This window comes from Microchirus variegatus (assembly GCF_963457635.1).
Source record: "Microchirus variegatus genome assembly, chromosome: 8".
Classification (NCBI taxonomy): Eukaryota; Metazoa; Chordata; class Actinopteri; order Pleuronectiformes; family Soleidae; genus Microchirus; species Microchirus variegatus.
This window is the reverse complement of record NC_139809.1, coordinates 14,696,919-14,713,853: the sequence shown is the minus strand read 5'-3', so window position 1 is coordinate 14,713,853 and position 16,935 is coordinate 14,696,919. Positions and strand designations below refer to the sequence as shown.

Here is a 16,935-nt window from a genome sequence, read left to right as displayed (position 1 = left end):
GTGTCCACAGAGACGTCTTCAGGGATCAGAGACATCCATTAAAAATGAGGAAGATCATTAGTGATGACCTGCACACATGGATGTTAAAAGCTATTTTTCTCCAAGTCATTGTAACAATGGCATATTAGACATTAGACTTTTTTTTTTGTTTTCTTTTACTTTTAAGGGTAACCCAATGAAAATAATGCCAATAAGTGGGCTGAGAGCTGAGTGACGGAGAGTGGGCAGCAGTGCAGCCACGAGCCACTCAATCGCTCACATCGCGCTTCTTGCGGTGGAGAGAGACCGGCGCCAAAGCGACTGCTATGGCATTAATGAAAGGGGGAGGAGTCTGTGTAAACAAGTGAACCAGTGACGCAAGCATGGACGAGGGGAACAAACGGCAAAATTGCAATACAGACCAGTAGATACGTATAATTTCAATGCTTTACACTAAACTGTGTAGATTTGCATCTGGACGGGCAAATAACATTAACTAGATACACACATACACTGGGGTTTCACCTGAAAAAAAAGTGCTTTAAGGGTTTAGTTACACTTTAATTAAGTTTGTTGGCTTTTATGATCAGACTATGATGGGAACAAAACATTAAGAGATTGTTTTTGGAAGGCAGTCTCTGCTCTAATTTCAATCTAGCTTTGGCAGTAAGTAACTTAATCAAGTCAAATGCATTTGGTGCGGTTACAGTTTATATCCATAAGATAATGTTATTTAAAGTCATCTACATGCTGGAGTATGATTAGATGCTGAGACAGAGTCTCTTTGTGCTGACTCAGCCGGCCACAAAGTCTGTTGCATCCGTCCAAGGCTTCACATGACAACTATGGATTATGATGTCAAGTGTTCAGGTATAGCTGCCAAACAGCAGGAGAACAATAGTTGCAGAGATGTTTACTCTATGTATGTATGGATACATGTATGGTATACTATCTGAAGTAACAAAGGAGTTAAAATGAGGGACACAATATTTGTTCTGAAGCGTTTGCACTGTGGCAGGAAATGAATGAAATAAGGAATAAGGAACAGTAATTCAAAGTTGGAGAGGCTTGTGTAGGACAGGTTCTCTGGAAAAATAGAATTTGTGCACAGCTAATAAATCATCATTATCTTGTAAAGGGATTGCAAAGCGTGCATACAATCTGTGCTCGGATGATCTTGAAATGTGTATAAGTATAAGATAAGTCAGATTTATTTCTCTTTTAATGCACTTCACTCATTGTCTCATTGAATTTCTCTAACTTTGCCATTCAGGACATAGTTACATCCCTGTGGATATTATCCCAGACCCTAATTCTCTGCTTTTGTCTCGTCTTTTCCACATCTCTCTTCCTCCCGAGAGCTCCGCATACCAACTTCTGTTTTGACCACCACAGATCCAAAAACTTAAATCTTTGAGGATACAAGCAAACAACTATGAGACAACAGCAGCATGAGTGCTTCTGTAATGTTTTTTGTTGTTTAAATTATAAAAAGCTAGCTTTTCTGACTGAGTGGGACAAATATCTACAATTTACAATAACAGCATTTCCATTTTAATATTGACTAACACACATTCTTCTGAGCCCTGATGAAGAATTCACTCATTTGCAAAACAAGTCTTTTTCAGATCTCTTCTGAAGCACTCTGGGGTTCAACTAACTGACATTATCACCATCTTTTCCCCAGGTAAAGCCTCCAAATGAAATGCTGCATTACCAACAATAAATATCCTCCACTATACGTTACAGTTAATGTAGAAAAGAGGATACAGCATTTTTATGTTGCTGTGTGAAGCTTCTCCTGCTCAAGATGTAAATTTAGACCCTCATTCCCATTTAACGCAAACATTTCTCAAAACACTTCATATTAAATAAAAATATATAGCTTCTGTGTTTATAGACAGTTTATAGACCAAACAGTGATAAAATGCTACTACATATTTAATGTGCTCTGAATGAGCAGAGCTTTTTTAATAAGATCTCTGACCCTATAAATGTATACTTTTATGATGTGGTTTTTAGTCTCAGTAGCTCATAATGTATAGGCAACTATGTGTAGTTACCCATATATGTTACAGCAGATAGATAGAGTTTAATGTAAATAATGATTACTATCGTTCACAGTGTTATGGGCCAAGTGAGGTATGAAGGCAAGGAGGCTGTTACTACACCTAAATACTGCATGTATTACTTCTTTTTGAAAATTCATATTCTACTGTATATTCAAAGAAAATTAGGTAATGTTTTGTTCTAGTTTCTTGTAGAAAATGACAATGCCAGTCAAAGGTACTTCAACCACTAAAGACAAATGTCCTCATTGTATCAAGCAACTCCTTTTTGACGGAGTGGGGAAAGACAGTGAATGTTTCTTGTGTGTTTTCATCTCTTAGCCTTTCATTGTTTTTTTTGTTTTTTGCTTCTCCTTTCACATCTGTTGGTATTTACCAAGTCAATGATTTCAAATTTTTCACAAAAGCTTGATAACTTATCAACAGCTTTGCACCCAGGCAAACATCCTCACTCGTGTCTGGTTTTGGAAAAACAGGCCGAGATCAAATGACTGAGTTTATAAGATTTTCTTCTCTGCCCCTTCTTTTCCTTTTGTTCTACAGGAAAACGCTTCTGTCAGACAGAGAACCCTGAGGGCACAAAACCCAGCAGAAATCTCAAACAAAGTAAGTATTTATTATTATTTTTGTATTATTATTATTATTGTGATTTTTTTTTCTTTTCTATTTAGTATTCAGCTTATGTGCTCCATTTAAAAGAAGCACATGAATATTTTCTCTTTCTCATCTTGAGACGGAACGGGACTTTCATGAACACCAAAAATGACAATGTGTCAAACAATCAAAGAGAGTGCCCAGGTGGATAGAGAGGAAGAAATATAGGGCACAAACACAATAACAGCCAGATCAAACACTCACACACACACACACACACACACACACACACACACACACACACACACACACACACACAAACCTGGTAAGAGTCAACGGCCTCCCGGTCTAGTGAGCGGCTGACTGACACCTCTCCTGTGTCTATATCGATGATGAAGAGACCTCTGGGATCCTGATCAGCTCCCGGGCCTGTCAGTCGGAAGATGCGGCTGCCTAACTTCTCCGGCAAAAACACCTGCACACACACACACACACACACACACACACACACACACACACACACACACACACACAGGCAGAGACATCAACAAATACAACAACCCTATGCTTTTAGCAGTTTCTTCTATAGTGTATTCTGAGTGAGCCCCTTTCTCTGTTGTGTGGTGATGTAAATCCCTGAAATGTATATCAGACAAAAACGCGATGTTATCGGTTCGCAAATTCAATTCATGTAAGATAGGAAAGTATGAGCATCGGGGGTGCCAGTTGTGACCAATTGCCATTGCATGGTAGGATTATTTTTACATAAGGGAATTGGCACAGTTAAATAAAGATACTTTACTGCATATGAATGGACAATTTAATTAATTAAGGGTGACTTTTTTGAAGATTATCTTGCTTCAATTTGCAGTCTTGATGAGCTCTGCTACGTAAGCTGGAAAACTGTCTCAGTTCTCTCAGACAGGAACGATCTGACCCAAGGACTTTTTGGGTGGATATACTCACATGAGACTGCCATAGCCAACAGCATACACAGGTGTAGCAGCAACGCAGGAAAGTGCAGCATAGGAAAAAAAAAAGGGAACACAGAAAACAAAGCAAGTTAGATTCACACAGCACAGCAAAAAAAAAAAGCAACAGAGGAATTACATATCACATGATGCAACGACAAACTCTACAGAATTTGAAAGAATTTTCTCTATAATGTAGTGCCTGATTGCAGTTTTGTTCCATTGAACCACAAATTGTTGTGCAAAGACTAAGAAGGAAAGCTTGAGGCTACTTTATGCTATAAAGTGGTCACCTCTGTGGAGGCATCTGCAATGGGATTGCCTCCAATTCCAAAGTGTAGTATACGTGTATTCACTTCTTGCTACAAAAACCATAGATTAGCCCTAGCGAGTGGGTTCTTCATGGAGAATCTGACCTTGTCACACAACGTCTAAACTAGCATCTACAATGCAGACAGAAACTAGCCTAGCTCTTTCCAAAAGTGACAAGAAATGCTTGTTGAAGTCATCAGCACTTTCACCACACTTTTTGTTGCATTGCCATGTTTTCATGTGTCGAGCCTCCCCTTCCCCCACTTTAATACAGTCCACTGCATCTTTATGAACAAACAGTCTTGTCACTACTTTAGACATCCTTCTGGGCCTTCTGTTGCTGTGTGTCAAGGTTCTAAATGGTCCCCCTGCTCTGTGATCAGAGAGGTGCGATGAGGTCATCTTTAATGAGTGTGCACTTCAATGTGATGGCAGCTAAATGAAGGCCTTTCTACTGCTCACTTGAAAGAGCATGGGAGATGAAACTGCGGTCTCACAAGCCTATGCCAGACGAAGCCCAAGCCCTTATAGGCTCTGAAAACTCTTTGCCATTTATCTCGATGTGCCCTTCATCTTTTCCCTCAAGTCTCGCTGTACCCTCGTTTGTTTCTCTCTCTGTGTCCACCCTCACTCCTCTCTTAAGGGTTCGTATCTCATTCTTCATTCATCATTTTCCACTTCTCTCTACTGTATCCTCTAGCGACTCCCTCTGCTCATTTTGTATGTCAGTGGCTACCATTCAGGACACAGATATTTCGGAGCAGTAATCACAGTGGCAGCTCATAGCAGCTTAAATGTGACAAACTGGGTCTAGGGTAAAAAAATAAAAAATAAAAAATCAAGCCTTGTTTATGACATTCACATATGTGTATAATGCAGAATGTGCATCAATATGCTACAAACCTATAGACCAGTGCTTCCCAAACTTTACTGATTTCTTACGACAATATTAACCGCTACAAGAGCCAATTTCTGCAAAATTTGGCAACTGACTTACAGCCATCTTGCATTGATGATTCATTTCCATGATATGTTTAGTAAATGAATTACAACTTAATGTATGCATGTTATTTAAAACACATTCTGGGATTTGTTTGGGCACCCATAAACAATTTGTGGGTCCCAACCCAGTCTGTCACGATCCACATTTCATGGCGTCTATTTTTATTGTTGTTGTTGCCTGCTGCTCTCTGTTCTTCTCTCTGTGTTCACCCTGCAGGGGGCGTGGTTGACCTAGTTCCCACATGACGCCAGAGATGACGTCCACCTGCGCAGTTCCTGCCCAGCTGCGCCTGATCAGCAATCATCCGGGCATATAAGGCAGGACTTCGCGTCTCTCTGGTGTCAGTTCCACGTTTTCGCTTAGCTGGTAAATGCTTTCATACTACGCTACTAGAATTCCTGACGTTTCCAGTACTCACCTCAATCTCCGTATTCAGGTCTCCACGTCTCCTGCCGAGAGAAGAACACCGAGTCTCCGCGGATTTCCTACCACTCCTGGAATCGCCTACTCCTGTTTTTCTCTACCGCATTCGTCTCTTCCACCACGACGACGCGGCTTCACCTCTCCTCAACCTTCGTGGATCATCACACCCTCCTCGCTGTACATCTCGAGTGAGTCCGTTCCGTGGGAACGTGAAAGAACGAACTGTGTTTGCCACGAAGGAGTCACTGAGGATCTGGTCTGCTGCTGTTTCACCCTCTCTTATACTGTCACATTCTACACCCTCTCTAGCGCGTGTATTTGTGTTTATATATATAGATATATATTTATGTTCTCGTTCTTAATAAATATTATTATATATATACTCGCCTGTGTCCTGCTCTGCATTCGGGTCCAACTCCCTAAAGATCTAGGTTTCCCCTTTAAAGGGAAACGTAACAGTTGGAACTGACCAACTATGGACCCGGCAGACAGAGACTTGATACACCAGGCGTTAGCTTCTCACGGCGAGGCCATATGCAGACACGAGGGCCTGCTAAGAGACGCAGCCAACGCCGTTCGTGAGCTAACTGCTAGCATTCAGCCGCTGCTAACTTCCGGGTTACCTGTTCCACTGCCTGCTCCTTCTCCACCAGCTACCCCTACGTTAGCCCCCGCGCTAGCTTCCCGCGAACCATTTGTTCCTACCCCCGAACGATTTTCGGGGGAACTTAATAAATGTGCGAGTTTCCTGTTTCAATGCTCACTTGTTTTTGACCTACAACCTAGCACTTACCCTACAAGTCATGCTAGAATCGCGTTTGTGGTAAACCTGCTAACTGGTAGAGCCGCTCAGTGGGCCACGGCCTTCCTTAGAGATGATCACCACCGCTCCATCTCATATACTACGTTTTCTACGGAGTTAAACCGGGTTTTCGACCAAGCGTTTCATAATAGTGACATTTCAAACCAACTACTTTCGTTGAAACAGGGTAACTCATCTGCCGCTGATTTTGCCGTCAGTTTTCGCATATTGGCATCTGAGAGTGGGTGGAATGACGCTGCTTTAAGGGCCATTTTCTTACGTGGGCTTACAGACGAACTACGGGACGAATTAGCTACTCGCGATATAGCACCCCATCTTGAAGTGTTAATCGAACTAGCAATTCGCATTGACTGTAGGCTCCGTGAAAGACGAATGGATAGACGACGTCACTCTACTGTTCGTACCCCAGATACCCCACATTCTTCCGTCTCTTCTTCTCTGCCTTTCCCTTCTGCTAACGTGGTTAGCCTTCCTGAACCCATGCAGCTGGGGCGAACACGTTTATCGCCCACGGAGAGAAGACGACGGTTACAGTCTGGAGCTTGCCTATACTGCGGACAGACTGGTCACGTCATGTCGTACTGTCCACATCGCCCAAGAAGCCTGAGCTCATCAGCGCACGCAGGAGTGCTGGTGAGCAGGACCATCTCCTGTCCTGCACCGACCCGGGTCTCCCTGAAGGCTCAACTTCGCTGGAACCAGGACTGTTTTTCCACCACATGCCTGGTGGATTCTGGAGCCGACGAAAGCTTCATCGACACGCATCTGGCAGAACAGGCTGGCATTCCTACGATCTCCCTGCCACAACCCAAGATCATCTCGGACCTCAACGGAAATCGGCTGGCTGAAGTGACTCTTCGCACCATTCCCCTCACCTTGGTCTTGTCTGGTAACCACGTCGAGGAGATCCAGTTGTTCCTCATTCCGGCTTCCTCCGCGTCAGTGATCCTGGGTCTTCCGTGGCTGTCCCTTCACAACCCCTCCTTCGACTGGTCCTCGGGTCGGTTGTCCAGCTGGAGTATCCCGTGCCATTCCCGCTGCCTCAGATCTGCTCAACCTTCGCCACAGAGAACGGCCGACGTCCCACCAGTGCCTCCCGACCTCTCCGGCGTCCCAGAGAGTTATCACGACCTGGCGGAGGCATTCTCCAAGGATCGGGCCCTCTCGTTACCCCCTCATCGTCCTTACGACTGCGCCATTGATCTCCTTCCTGGCGCCACTCTTCCTTCCAGAAGACTCTACAACCTCTCACGCTCCGAACATCAAAGCATGAATGACTACATCAACCAGTCATTGTCTACCGGTCTCATTCGCCCCTCATCTTCTCCTGTAGGGGCAGGATTTTTCTTTGTCGAGAAGAAGGACGGATCCCTTCGTCCATGCATTGACTATCGTGGGCTAAATGATATAACGGTGAAGAATCGTTACGCCCTTCCTCTTCTAGACGCTGCTTTCAACCCCCTCAGTAAGGCCAGAATATTCTCCAAGCTCGACTTGCGAAATGCTTATCACCTGGTTCGCATCAGAGAGGGGGACGAGTGGAAAACGGCGTTCAACACTCCCATGGGACATTTCGAATATCTAGTCATGCCCTTTGGCCTCACTAACGCTCCTGCAGTATTCCAACACCTGGCTAATGACATTTTGCGCGACATGCTGGACAAATTCCTCTTCGTATATCTGGACGACATCCTGATATTTTCTGAGACTGAAGAGGAACACGTCCAGCATGTCCGACTAGTTTTACAGAGACTTTTAGAGAACAAACTGTTTGTGAAGGCCGAGAAATGCATGTTTCACACAAAATCTGTTCCATTTCTTGGTTTTATTGTTGAGCAAGGCAGTCTTGCACCAGATCCTAATAAGATCTCTGCAGTCAAGGACTGGCCGACACCCACCACCCGGAAGCAACTACAACGCTTCTTGGGGTTCTCTAATTTCTACAGAAGATTTATTAAGAATTACAGTCGCATTGCTGAACCTCTTACCAGACTTACCTCTCCCAAACAGGCGTTCCTGTGGTCCAATGATGCCGAGACTGCTTTCCTCCGCCTCAAGGAGATGTTCACCTCAGCCCCTATCCTCTCCCACCCGGATCCTGAGCTCCAGTTCGTGGTCGAGGTCGACGCTTCTGACACCGGGGTAGGGGCGGTCCTCTCCCAGCGAGACCACAACGACCAGAAACTCCACCCCTGCGCCTTCTTCAGTCGCCGGTTATCCCCTGCGGAGAAGAATTACGATGTCGGAAATAAGGAACTCCTGGCCGTGGTCTTGGCACTACAAGAGTGGCGACACTGGCTGGAGGGGACCGCCCAACCTTTCATAGTATGGACCGACCATAAGAACTTGGCCTACCTCCAGAACGCCCGTCGCCTGAACTCTCGCCAAGCTCGCTGGGCTCTGTTCCTAGGCCGCTTCAAGTTCTCATTGACTTTCCGCCCTGGTTCCCGGAATGTGAAGCCTGATGCACTTTCTCGACTCTACTCACCAGATCCTCCGGAGCTGGAACCGGGGACCATCCTACCGCCGTCTTGCATTCTGGGCGCTGCTACATGGCCGGTGGAAACAAGAGTCCGCGAGGCCCAGCTGACCGAACCTGATCCCGGAGGAGGACCTCCTGACCGCCTCTTCGTCCCAGAGGCTACCCGCTCGGAAGTTCTCCAATGGGGTCACTCCTCTAGACTGGTTTGTCATCCTGGTTCTGCGCGCACACTCCATTTCCTGAAACAACGCTTCTGGTGGCCCACCATGTCCCTGGATGTCGCCACCTTTGTCTCAGCATGCCCCGTCTGTTCTAGAGGCAAGTCGTCGAATCGCCCGCCTGCTGGACTCCTGCATCCCCTTCCCATTCCCCATCGCCCCTGGTCTCATATCGCCGTTGATTTCGTCACTGGACTCCCTCCCTCCAATAACAACACGACTGTCCTCACTGTCGTAGACCGCTTCTCCAAGTCGGTTCATTACATCCCCCTCCCTGCCCTCCCCTCTGCCATGGAAACAGCCGAGACGTTGGTCCAACACGTATTCCGGATCCATGGTTTCCCTATGGACATCGTTTCAGACCGTGGGCCTCAATTCTCCTCCCAGGTTTGGAAGGCCTTTTGTGCGGCACTGGGGGCGTCCGTCAGTCTTTCATCCGGTTACCATCCACAGTCCAACGGCCAAACAGAAAGAGCAAACCAGAGCATGGAGGTGGCGCTACGTTGTGTCGCCACTCGCCACCCTGGAGACTGGAGCAGTTTCCTTCCATGGATAGAATACGCACACAATTCTCTCACCTCGGCTTCTACTGGCGTCTCCCCATTTATGGCTTCCCTGGGCTACCAGCCTCCACTCTTCGACTTCCAGGAGAGGGAGGTAGCGGTTCCGTCAGTCCAGGCCAACATGGAACGCTGCCAGGCTGTGTGGGTGGAGGTCAGAGCATCCCTCGAAAAAGCTTCTCTCCAATCCCAGAAGCAAGCTAATCGCCATCGCATCCCCGCCCCTGAATACTTACCTGGCCAAAAGGTTTGGCTCTCATCAAAGGACCTCCCTCTACAGGTAGAATCCCGAAAACTGGCTCCGAAGTTCATCGGCCCCTTCCCAGTCGACAAGGTCATCAACGCCACCTCCGTTCGCCTCAAGTTACCCCAATCCCTGAAGATTCACCCGACGTTCCATGTGTCACTCCTGAAACCTGTGATCGAGTCGGATCTGGTCCCTCCCTCTGACCCCCCTCCACCACCCAGGATGATCGAAGGCGGTGAGGCCTTCACAGTTAACCGAATTTTGAATATTCGCAGACGCGGCCGGGGACACCAGTACTTGGTCGATTGGGAGGGGTACGGTCCGGAGGAGAGGTCATGGGTTCCACGCCACTTCATCCTGGACCAGACGCTGATCCAGGACTTCCACCGTGACCACCCAGATGTTCCTGCCTTGGCGCCAGGTGGCGCCCGTTGAGGGGGAGGTACTGTCACGATCCACATTTCATGGCGTCTATTTTTATTGTTGTTGTTGCCTGCTGCTCTCTGTTCTTCTCTCTGTGTTCACCCTGCAGGGGGCGTGGTTGACCTAGTTCCCACATGACGCCAGAGATGACGTCCACCTGCGCAGTTCCTGCCCAGCTGCGCCTGATCAGCAATCATCCGGGCATATAAGGCAGGACTTCGCGTCTCTCTGGTGTCAGTTCCACGTTTTCGCTTAGCTGGTAAATGCTTTCATACTACGCTACTAGAATTCCTGACGTTTCCAGTACTCACCTCAATCTCCGTATTCAGGTCTCCACGTCTCCTGCCGAGAGAAGAACACCGAGTCTCCGCGGATTTCCTACCACTCCTGGAATCGCCTACTCCTGTTTTTCTCTACCGCATTCGTCTCTTCCACCACGACGACGCGGCTTCACCTCTCCTCAACCTTCGTGGATCATCACACCCTCCTCGCTGTACATCTCGAGTGAGTCCGTTCCGTGGGAACGTGAAAGAACGAACTGTGTTTGCCACGAAGGAGTCACTGAGGATCTGGTCTGCTGCTGTTTCACCCTCTCTTATACTGTCACATTCTACACCCTCTCTAGCGCGTGTATTTGTGTTTATATATATAGATATATATTTATGTTCTCGTTCTTAATAAATATTATTATATATATACTCGCCTGTGTCCTGCTCTGCATTCGGGTCCAACTCCCTAAAGATCTAGGTTTCCCCTTTAAAGGGAAACGTAACACAGTCTTTGTCTTTGGACCACTGCTCTTTGCAGTGTAGGAACTAGTCTGTACACTCTTAGAAATAAGGGTTCCAAAAGGGTCCTTCTACAAGGGCTGAGGTTCTTCATTAAAGTAGAGAAATAGTAGTTTTGTTAAATGTGGAGAGTTTTTGTGTATGTGTTGGTACAACATCTGACATCTACTGTTTATATTTTTTTCAAATAGGCCAGGAAAGCTTCTCTTCAAGAATCCAGAACCATTTTGATACTCCTGTAAAGCCAAAAATCCGCTCAGCCAACGTTCCCTCTGATGTGCGACATTCACAGTTACAAAGATGTGGACATGCCTGACCAAGCAACGCAACAGCTCTTGAGCTTCTGAAGCTCTGTGCACCGGCGGAGACCAGCGCAACAGACTAGCTGTGTTGAGAATAAACCAAACTTGTGAGGGAGTCACACATGGATCAGAATTAAACTTAAAGGGACACTGTGTAGTATTTATGGGTTTATATAACCCAAAATCCACTTTTTTATACATATTATGTGTTCCTGCTTTGTCTAGTCGTTGTATAATAGTTTTTGTTTCATTTTCGTAGTGTTTCAAAAAGTCATGTAAAATAACATGGTCGCGGGCCGCGGTTGCATAGCCACTGTTAGCAGCGAGACGCCATGTTTCTACCGGGGCCTGTAAGGACAAACGCGAGAGAACAAATCAAGCGTCGCTTTACTTGTAGCGGAAGTCCCGCCTCCACTCTCTCCGCTTCGTCTGCTATGGCCGCGGTAGCTCGCCCTCTCCCTCACCTCACGAACCTCATCTGCTGACACGGAGAAAGACGACGAGGACGACATTTGACCGGCTTCGGATACCGTAGCGCTGAGGGAAGGGAGGGGGTGAGCAGAGGAGCAGCTCTTTGTTGTAAATTTCAGCCTCTCCTCTAGATGGCACTATAAACTACTTACTTCACCTTTAACAAACATAAGGGTAAAAGAGAACCGTCTCAGATGCAGGATAGGGGAAGTGCAGTGTTGAGGATCTAAAATGAGCGAGAAAGTGTGGGAGGGCGACGTAGTAAGTTAATGGGAGAGAGGGATACATTTCTTGATGAAGACACAAACATTCACTGAAGAACTGAAGTGTCAGGAGAAGTTAAGTGTGATTAGGAGATGTGTCTGTGGGGTACAAGTGTGGTAGTCTGCACTGCACATAAACATGCATTCTAACTTGCACACCCGCTTGCCGGGAAACGCGCACCCAGTGGCTTTTGTCTCCGCTGAATCTGCTCTCCCTCTGTGTGCATGAGAGGATGGATGGGAGCATCTCACCTCTTTCTATCAGCTCTCATTACCAGTCAAGCAGACATGAAAGACTATGGCGCTCGTGATAGGGTGGGAAGATGACAGGAGGTGTGGTGCGGCTCCGCGACGCCAAACATCTCTGAGCACATAGAGAGCATAAACAGCAACACTGTTCTGTGCTGTTTGCCTTTGCGTAGGTGTGTTGGTTTGTGTGCATTAAATCCTTTTTTAACACCTCCTACTGTCTGTGTTCATGTCAAGAGCAAGAGCAGGGGGTGGCACCAAATGAAAACCAGCAGAAAGCATTGCATGTGTGTACAAATATTGAACACACATACATATATATTTTTTTTTTATCAGAAAACTTATGTAGGTAAACATACAGTCAGTTTGTGTTTGTTTTTCTGTGTCAGAATCAGGACTGCTGTGTCAGGCAAAAGAAAGTGCAAACCTGGCCCAACAACACCATCACAACAAATCATTACCATGCAAATTCTGTGCAAACACACGACACAGACGCACGCACACCCCGTGTCCTTGGGATTTGTCAGGAGCAACGAGGGAGCTTTGCACTGTGCGTGTGTGTATTTCTTACCCCTTTAGGACCTTTTCTGGCATAAACACTGACCTTTGTCATGGCCAGGAGTCCTCATAGGGACCAAAATCTGGTTCTAATGAGGCAGAATTTTATTTATGAGGAGATGGTTAAGTTGAGGGCAGAGCCTTGGATTGTGGCTGTTAAGGGTGCCATATGTAAGAATGTGGCCAAAAAACGTTACTACATTCAAATTCAAAATACCAAGGTCTTTTAGGTTTCGTTTTCTGACGTAACTGGCAACCCATGGTTGCTCGGCAGAGGAGACTCTACTGACTGCAATGATTGGTAGATGGCGGTAGGTGGCGCCACATGCCAAAACATGATTTCAAAACATAAACATGATTTGCAGTCTGCAAAATATATATTTTCAATGCAAATATTTTGGCTGTACTGTTGTTGATGGTGAGTTCAGTTTGTTATATAGACATTATTCCTGAGTCTCTGTGACATATTAGGAGGATTTTATGGCCAGTTGCTTTTGATTTATTACATAATGCACCTTTAAGATTGGGTTTAGGCATTAACTGGTGAGGGTTAAAGTTAGGCATAATGCTTTGTTCAGGCTGTCCAAATCAATAGAATTCAATTTGTGAGGATCAAAAAGCCATAGGAAGTGATTGGGTTTAGGATAAGGGCCAGGTTGTGTGTCTATGAGTGTCCTCAGTAAGAATGCTGTGCAAGAATGTGAGTGTGTGCATTCGCTTTCAGTATCTGGTGTATACATTAAGATTGTCAGGACCAGTCGCCCTCATAGAGACCAAAGCCCAGCATAAATGAAGCAGAACTTCACATCTGAGGCTCTGGTTTGAGGGTTAGGATTAGATGTGAATTGTGGTTGGAAGACAATGCAGTCATATTAGCCCTAAGTGGTGCTTTTGTTTTTTTTTCCTATCAAGGTCACGTAACCAGCTGTGAATGACAATCACTGGCCATGAAAGGATTTCCGGGACTAGACCTTGTTGTTGGAGAGGTGATAGTCGTGGTCTGATTGTGCTTGTGAATGAGAGTGTCCTTCTTTGTGCTTGTCAGAGTGTACAAGCGGTACCAGGCCTGGAATCAGTACTCCTGCCTGATTAACTTGCCACTCCAGCCGGCTGATGAGAGGAATAGAGGGGCTGAGGTGAGGTGGAACGCCTCGGTCAAGACATGGACAGCTGGGAACTGACCGAGTCCTGAACACAGGATGATGGGAAAACAATGGTGCTAATTAACTGACTTTGATTGGTTAGCCGGGCCTCTGCTAATCATTACCTCATTACTTGCATCTCTTGGGCAGTTTACAACCGGAAAATCTGTTTTTTTTTTTGTCTTCCCCTTTTCTTTTCCTTTTCCTCTCTCCTGTTTTTTTTTTTTTTTTTTAGACTTTTCTCATCTAAATGGATTTCACATCTGTTTAATGTGTCTGGGGGTGCAGACGTGAATTAGAACGTACGTCAGTGAGTTTCAACTCACCGAGAGCGAAACAACAGGCAGAAACTGGCATGATTAACATACTGAAAGACAGACGGAGAGAAACAGACAGGAACTTTCCGGTCTTCCAGAGACAATTAAAGGAATCAATTAGACAAAATGATAAGGCCTGCAGGCTGTCTGCTTTCTAATGCTGAAACCTCTCACAACACAATTCACTTCCAGTTTTGGAGGCTCTGTTAGAACCTGTGTATTGAAGGGCTTCTTCTTTTAGAGAAGAGGAGCAGCAAAAGGAAACAATGATAGACATAGAGAAAGAAGAATAAGGTGCAACATTTGACAGACGCCTGGTGGGGGCAACAAGACAGGAGAAGGCTGTAGGGCTGACAGGTCAAGACAATCATGTACATTGTGCTGAAACAAAGACACAGGTTTCTTCTGTAATATGTTCGCTGAGGCTATAACCAAACCAAGCCCTCATTCTTCCAAACCAACACCACTTTATTGGAAACGTCATGTCAGGGCAGACGTGTTGTGTTGATTTGCGAGCCGGACCCTGAGGTGAAGAAGATGAATAACTGGCAACTCCCGTGCAGCACAGACAGGTATCGTCTTTCATGTGAACACAAACACGTTTTTATTGTTGTTCAGTCGTCACAGTTACTGACAAACACTTCTATTCATACCTGAAACAAACCAAACCACAAAGCTGGTGAAAAATGGCATGCCAAAATAATTGCTCCAAAAATAATTGCTGTTTCCAGACAGTCTATAATAAACCAGCCAGCCTTTTGTTAATGTTCTCCCTAAAGGATTTCATAAGATTCCTATGTTTTATTTTACATTACAATAACTACATATCAAATCCATAGCAGTCAATCAAAGCTGTTACAGCTTTTGGCCTAAATATCTTCTAGTCATTGTTCACAGCAGACGGGACGCTGCCTCCATTCAGTACATGAGGGTATATAGAGTACATTTCCATACAAACACCATGGAGAATTGTGTGTGATAAGAACTGAAGCTAAATGGAGTTTTAAGGCTGAACTTTCTGTTATCAGGTCTGGACTGTGGGCAATTTTCACTTTCATTACTGATTGGTATTGCAGGACATTTGCTTCATAAAATCCATCTTTTTAATTGGGTATAAATTCATATTCACATTGACAACTTTTTGAAAACTCTATGAGCTTTATCAATGAAGTAAATTATATCAATGGCATTTTCTGTAAGCAGTTGAAACAAAGTTAGCAAACAAGGCTTTTAGCATAGCTGCAGAGGGGCATGGAAGCTTTTTGTCAGGAGCATCCTTCAGCTGCTGTGAAGGAGGCATCTTACAGTAATCAATTCTAATAGATCCACAGGCGCCTCAATCATGTAATGTATGTAAGGTCAGATTTAGTTTAGTGAAACTGAATGGTATAACACTGAAGGGGAAGAAAAAAATAATTGTGATCCATTCTCTGGTCCCACTCGAGAATTGTGCCTGACTCACACTTAATCCCACACACGAGCAACAAAAGCTTCGGAAATAAACCTTTGCACTTCTTCAGGTATGACTGTTCATCTTCCCGAATACTTGAGCAGTCTTTTTAAAAAAATGGTCATACCAGCAGTGGCTGAAGTGGCACATATTAAGGGAAACACTTAAGCAAATCAATTGCATTGCACGCTCATGCTCTGGCTGCTGTGTGAGTTCTTGTGAGCTGTTTATAGTCCTCCCAAGAGAAGGCGGGAGGGGGGGACACCTCTGTATCAAAACAATTCCGCAGATAGCAAGAGGTGTGACATAAACAACAAGGCTCTTACCCTTCCCCTGTGAGTCCCTCTGACAGCCGACCTACCCCAACACTTACATGCGAGCACACACGAGTTCTGCACATGTGCACGGACGCACACTGTCATACATGTCAAATAGCAGCACATGCAATCCCATCAGCCCTCTTTGCGACTGCTTATCTCCCAGAGCGAGGGAGGGGAGCATAAAAAATGAGCGCCTGCCATATGAAAGAGGTATGATGCATAAGAAGAGAAAAGCCATTGGTGTGGAAAATCAATTTCACCAAGTCGTCAACATATAAGCTTATATTGGGTAAAATAGCCCACATTAGTCTGCCTTCTCATGCAAATCTGAGTGTGGAGGTAGAAGAGATGGGTGGAGAGATAAAGGCATGAGAGAAGGACGGAGGGAATTTTCCACGGAAAAGTGTGAAGAAGTAGGAACGGTTAAACGACTTGTAGACAGAGATGGGACCACAGTGGAGTAAGAGAGAGGAAAAACAGCCCATGTCATGTGAGCAGAGAGCTTCAAATTCGTCACATGAATGTGTAAAGTGGCCGTATCCATTCGACGACACTCTGGAGCAGATCTACAGCCTACTATAACAATAGTTCCCTTATTTTTCTTGTCTTCTATGGAACAAACACGTGTTGTCTTTGTAATCTTCCACACACACACACCCCTGTGGATTGCACTGCCGCAACAAACATATGACCTTGATGTTTTGCACAAGCACACCAGCGTCGTCCAGCAACACCAATAACGCCAAATTGATACCTCCATAGCCTCGAGCTGCTTTCGCAGGGATCATGCTGACTACAGTGCAGGCATGAGCTGAGGGCCCACACTCTGGGCTGTGGTCATGGCCTTCAGGGTACAATCATCTATTATGTGGAGCGCTCAGTGTGGGATATCTTTTTTTTTTTATGTTAGTCTCTAGGCATTGGGATAATGTGGTTGATCTCTTAGACACCAGTGTTGCTTGGAACAAAGC

The 16,935-nt window shown here is 45.5% G+C and overlaps 1 protein-coding gene across 1 annotated transcript in view; it reads right to left on the bottom strand.

Annotated features, from left to right (window-relative positions):
* cdh13 (cadherin 13, H-cadherin (heart)) overlaps positions 1–16,935 on the bottom strand; it is a gene marked incomplete at both ends in the record, with an annotated part of 310,410 nt that overhangs the window by 150,360 nt on the left and 143,115 nt on the right. Inside the window, 4 exon segments of the mRNA XM_083893789.1 lie at positions 2,965–3,117; positions 8,172–8,395; positions 9,671–9,810; positions 12,204–12,292. Of these exon segments, the coding sequence (XP_083749915.1) occupies positions 2,965–3,117; positions 8,172–8,395; positions 9,671–9,810; positions 12,204–12,292 (606 nt within the window).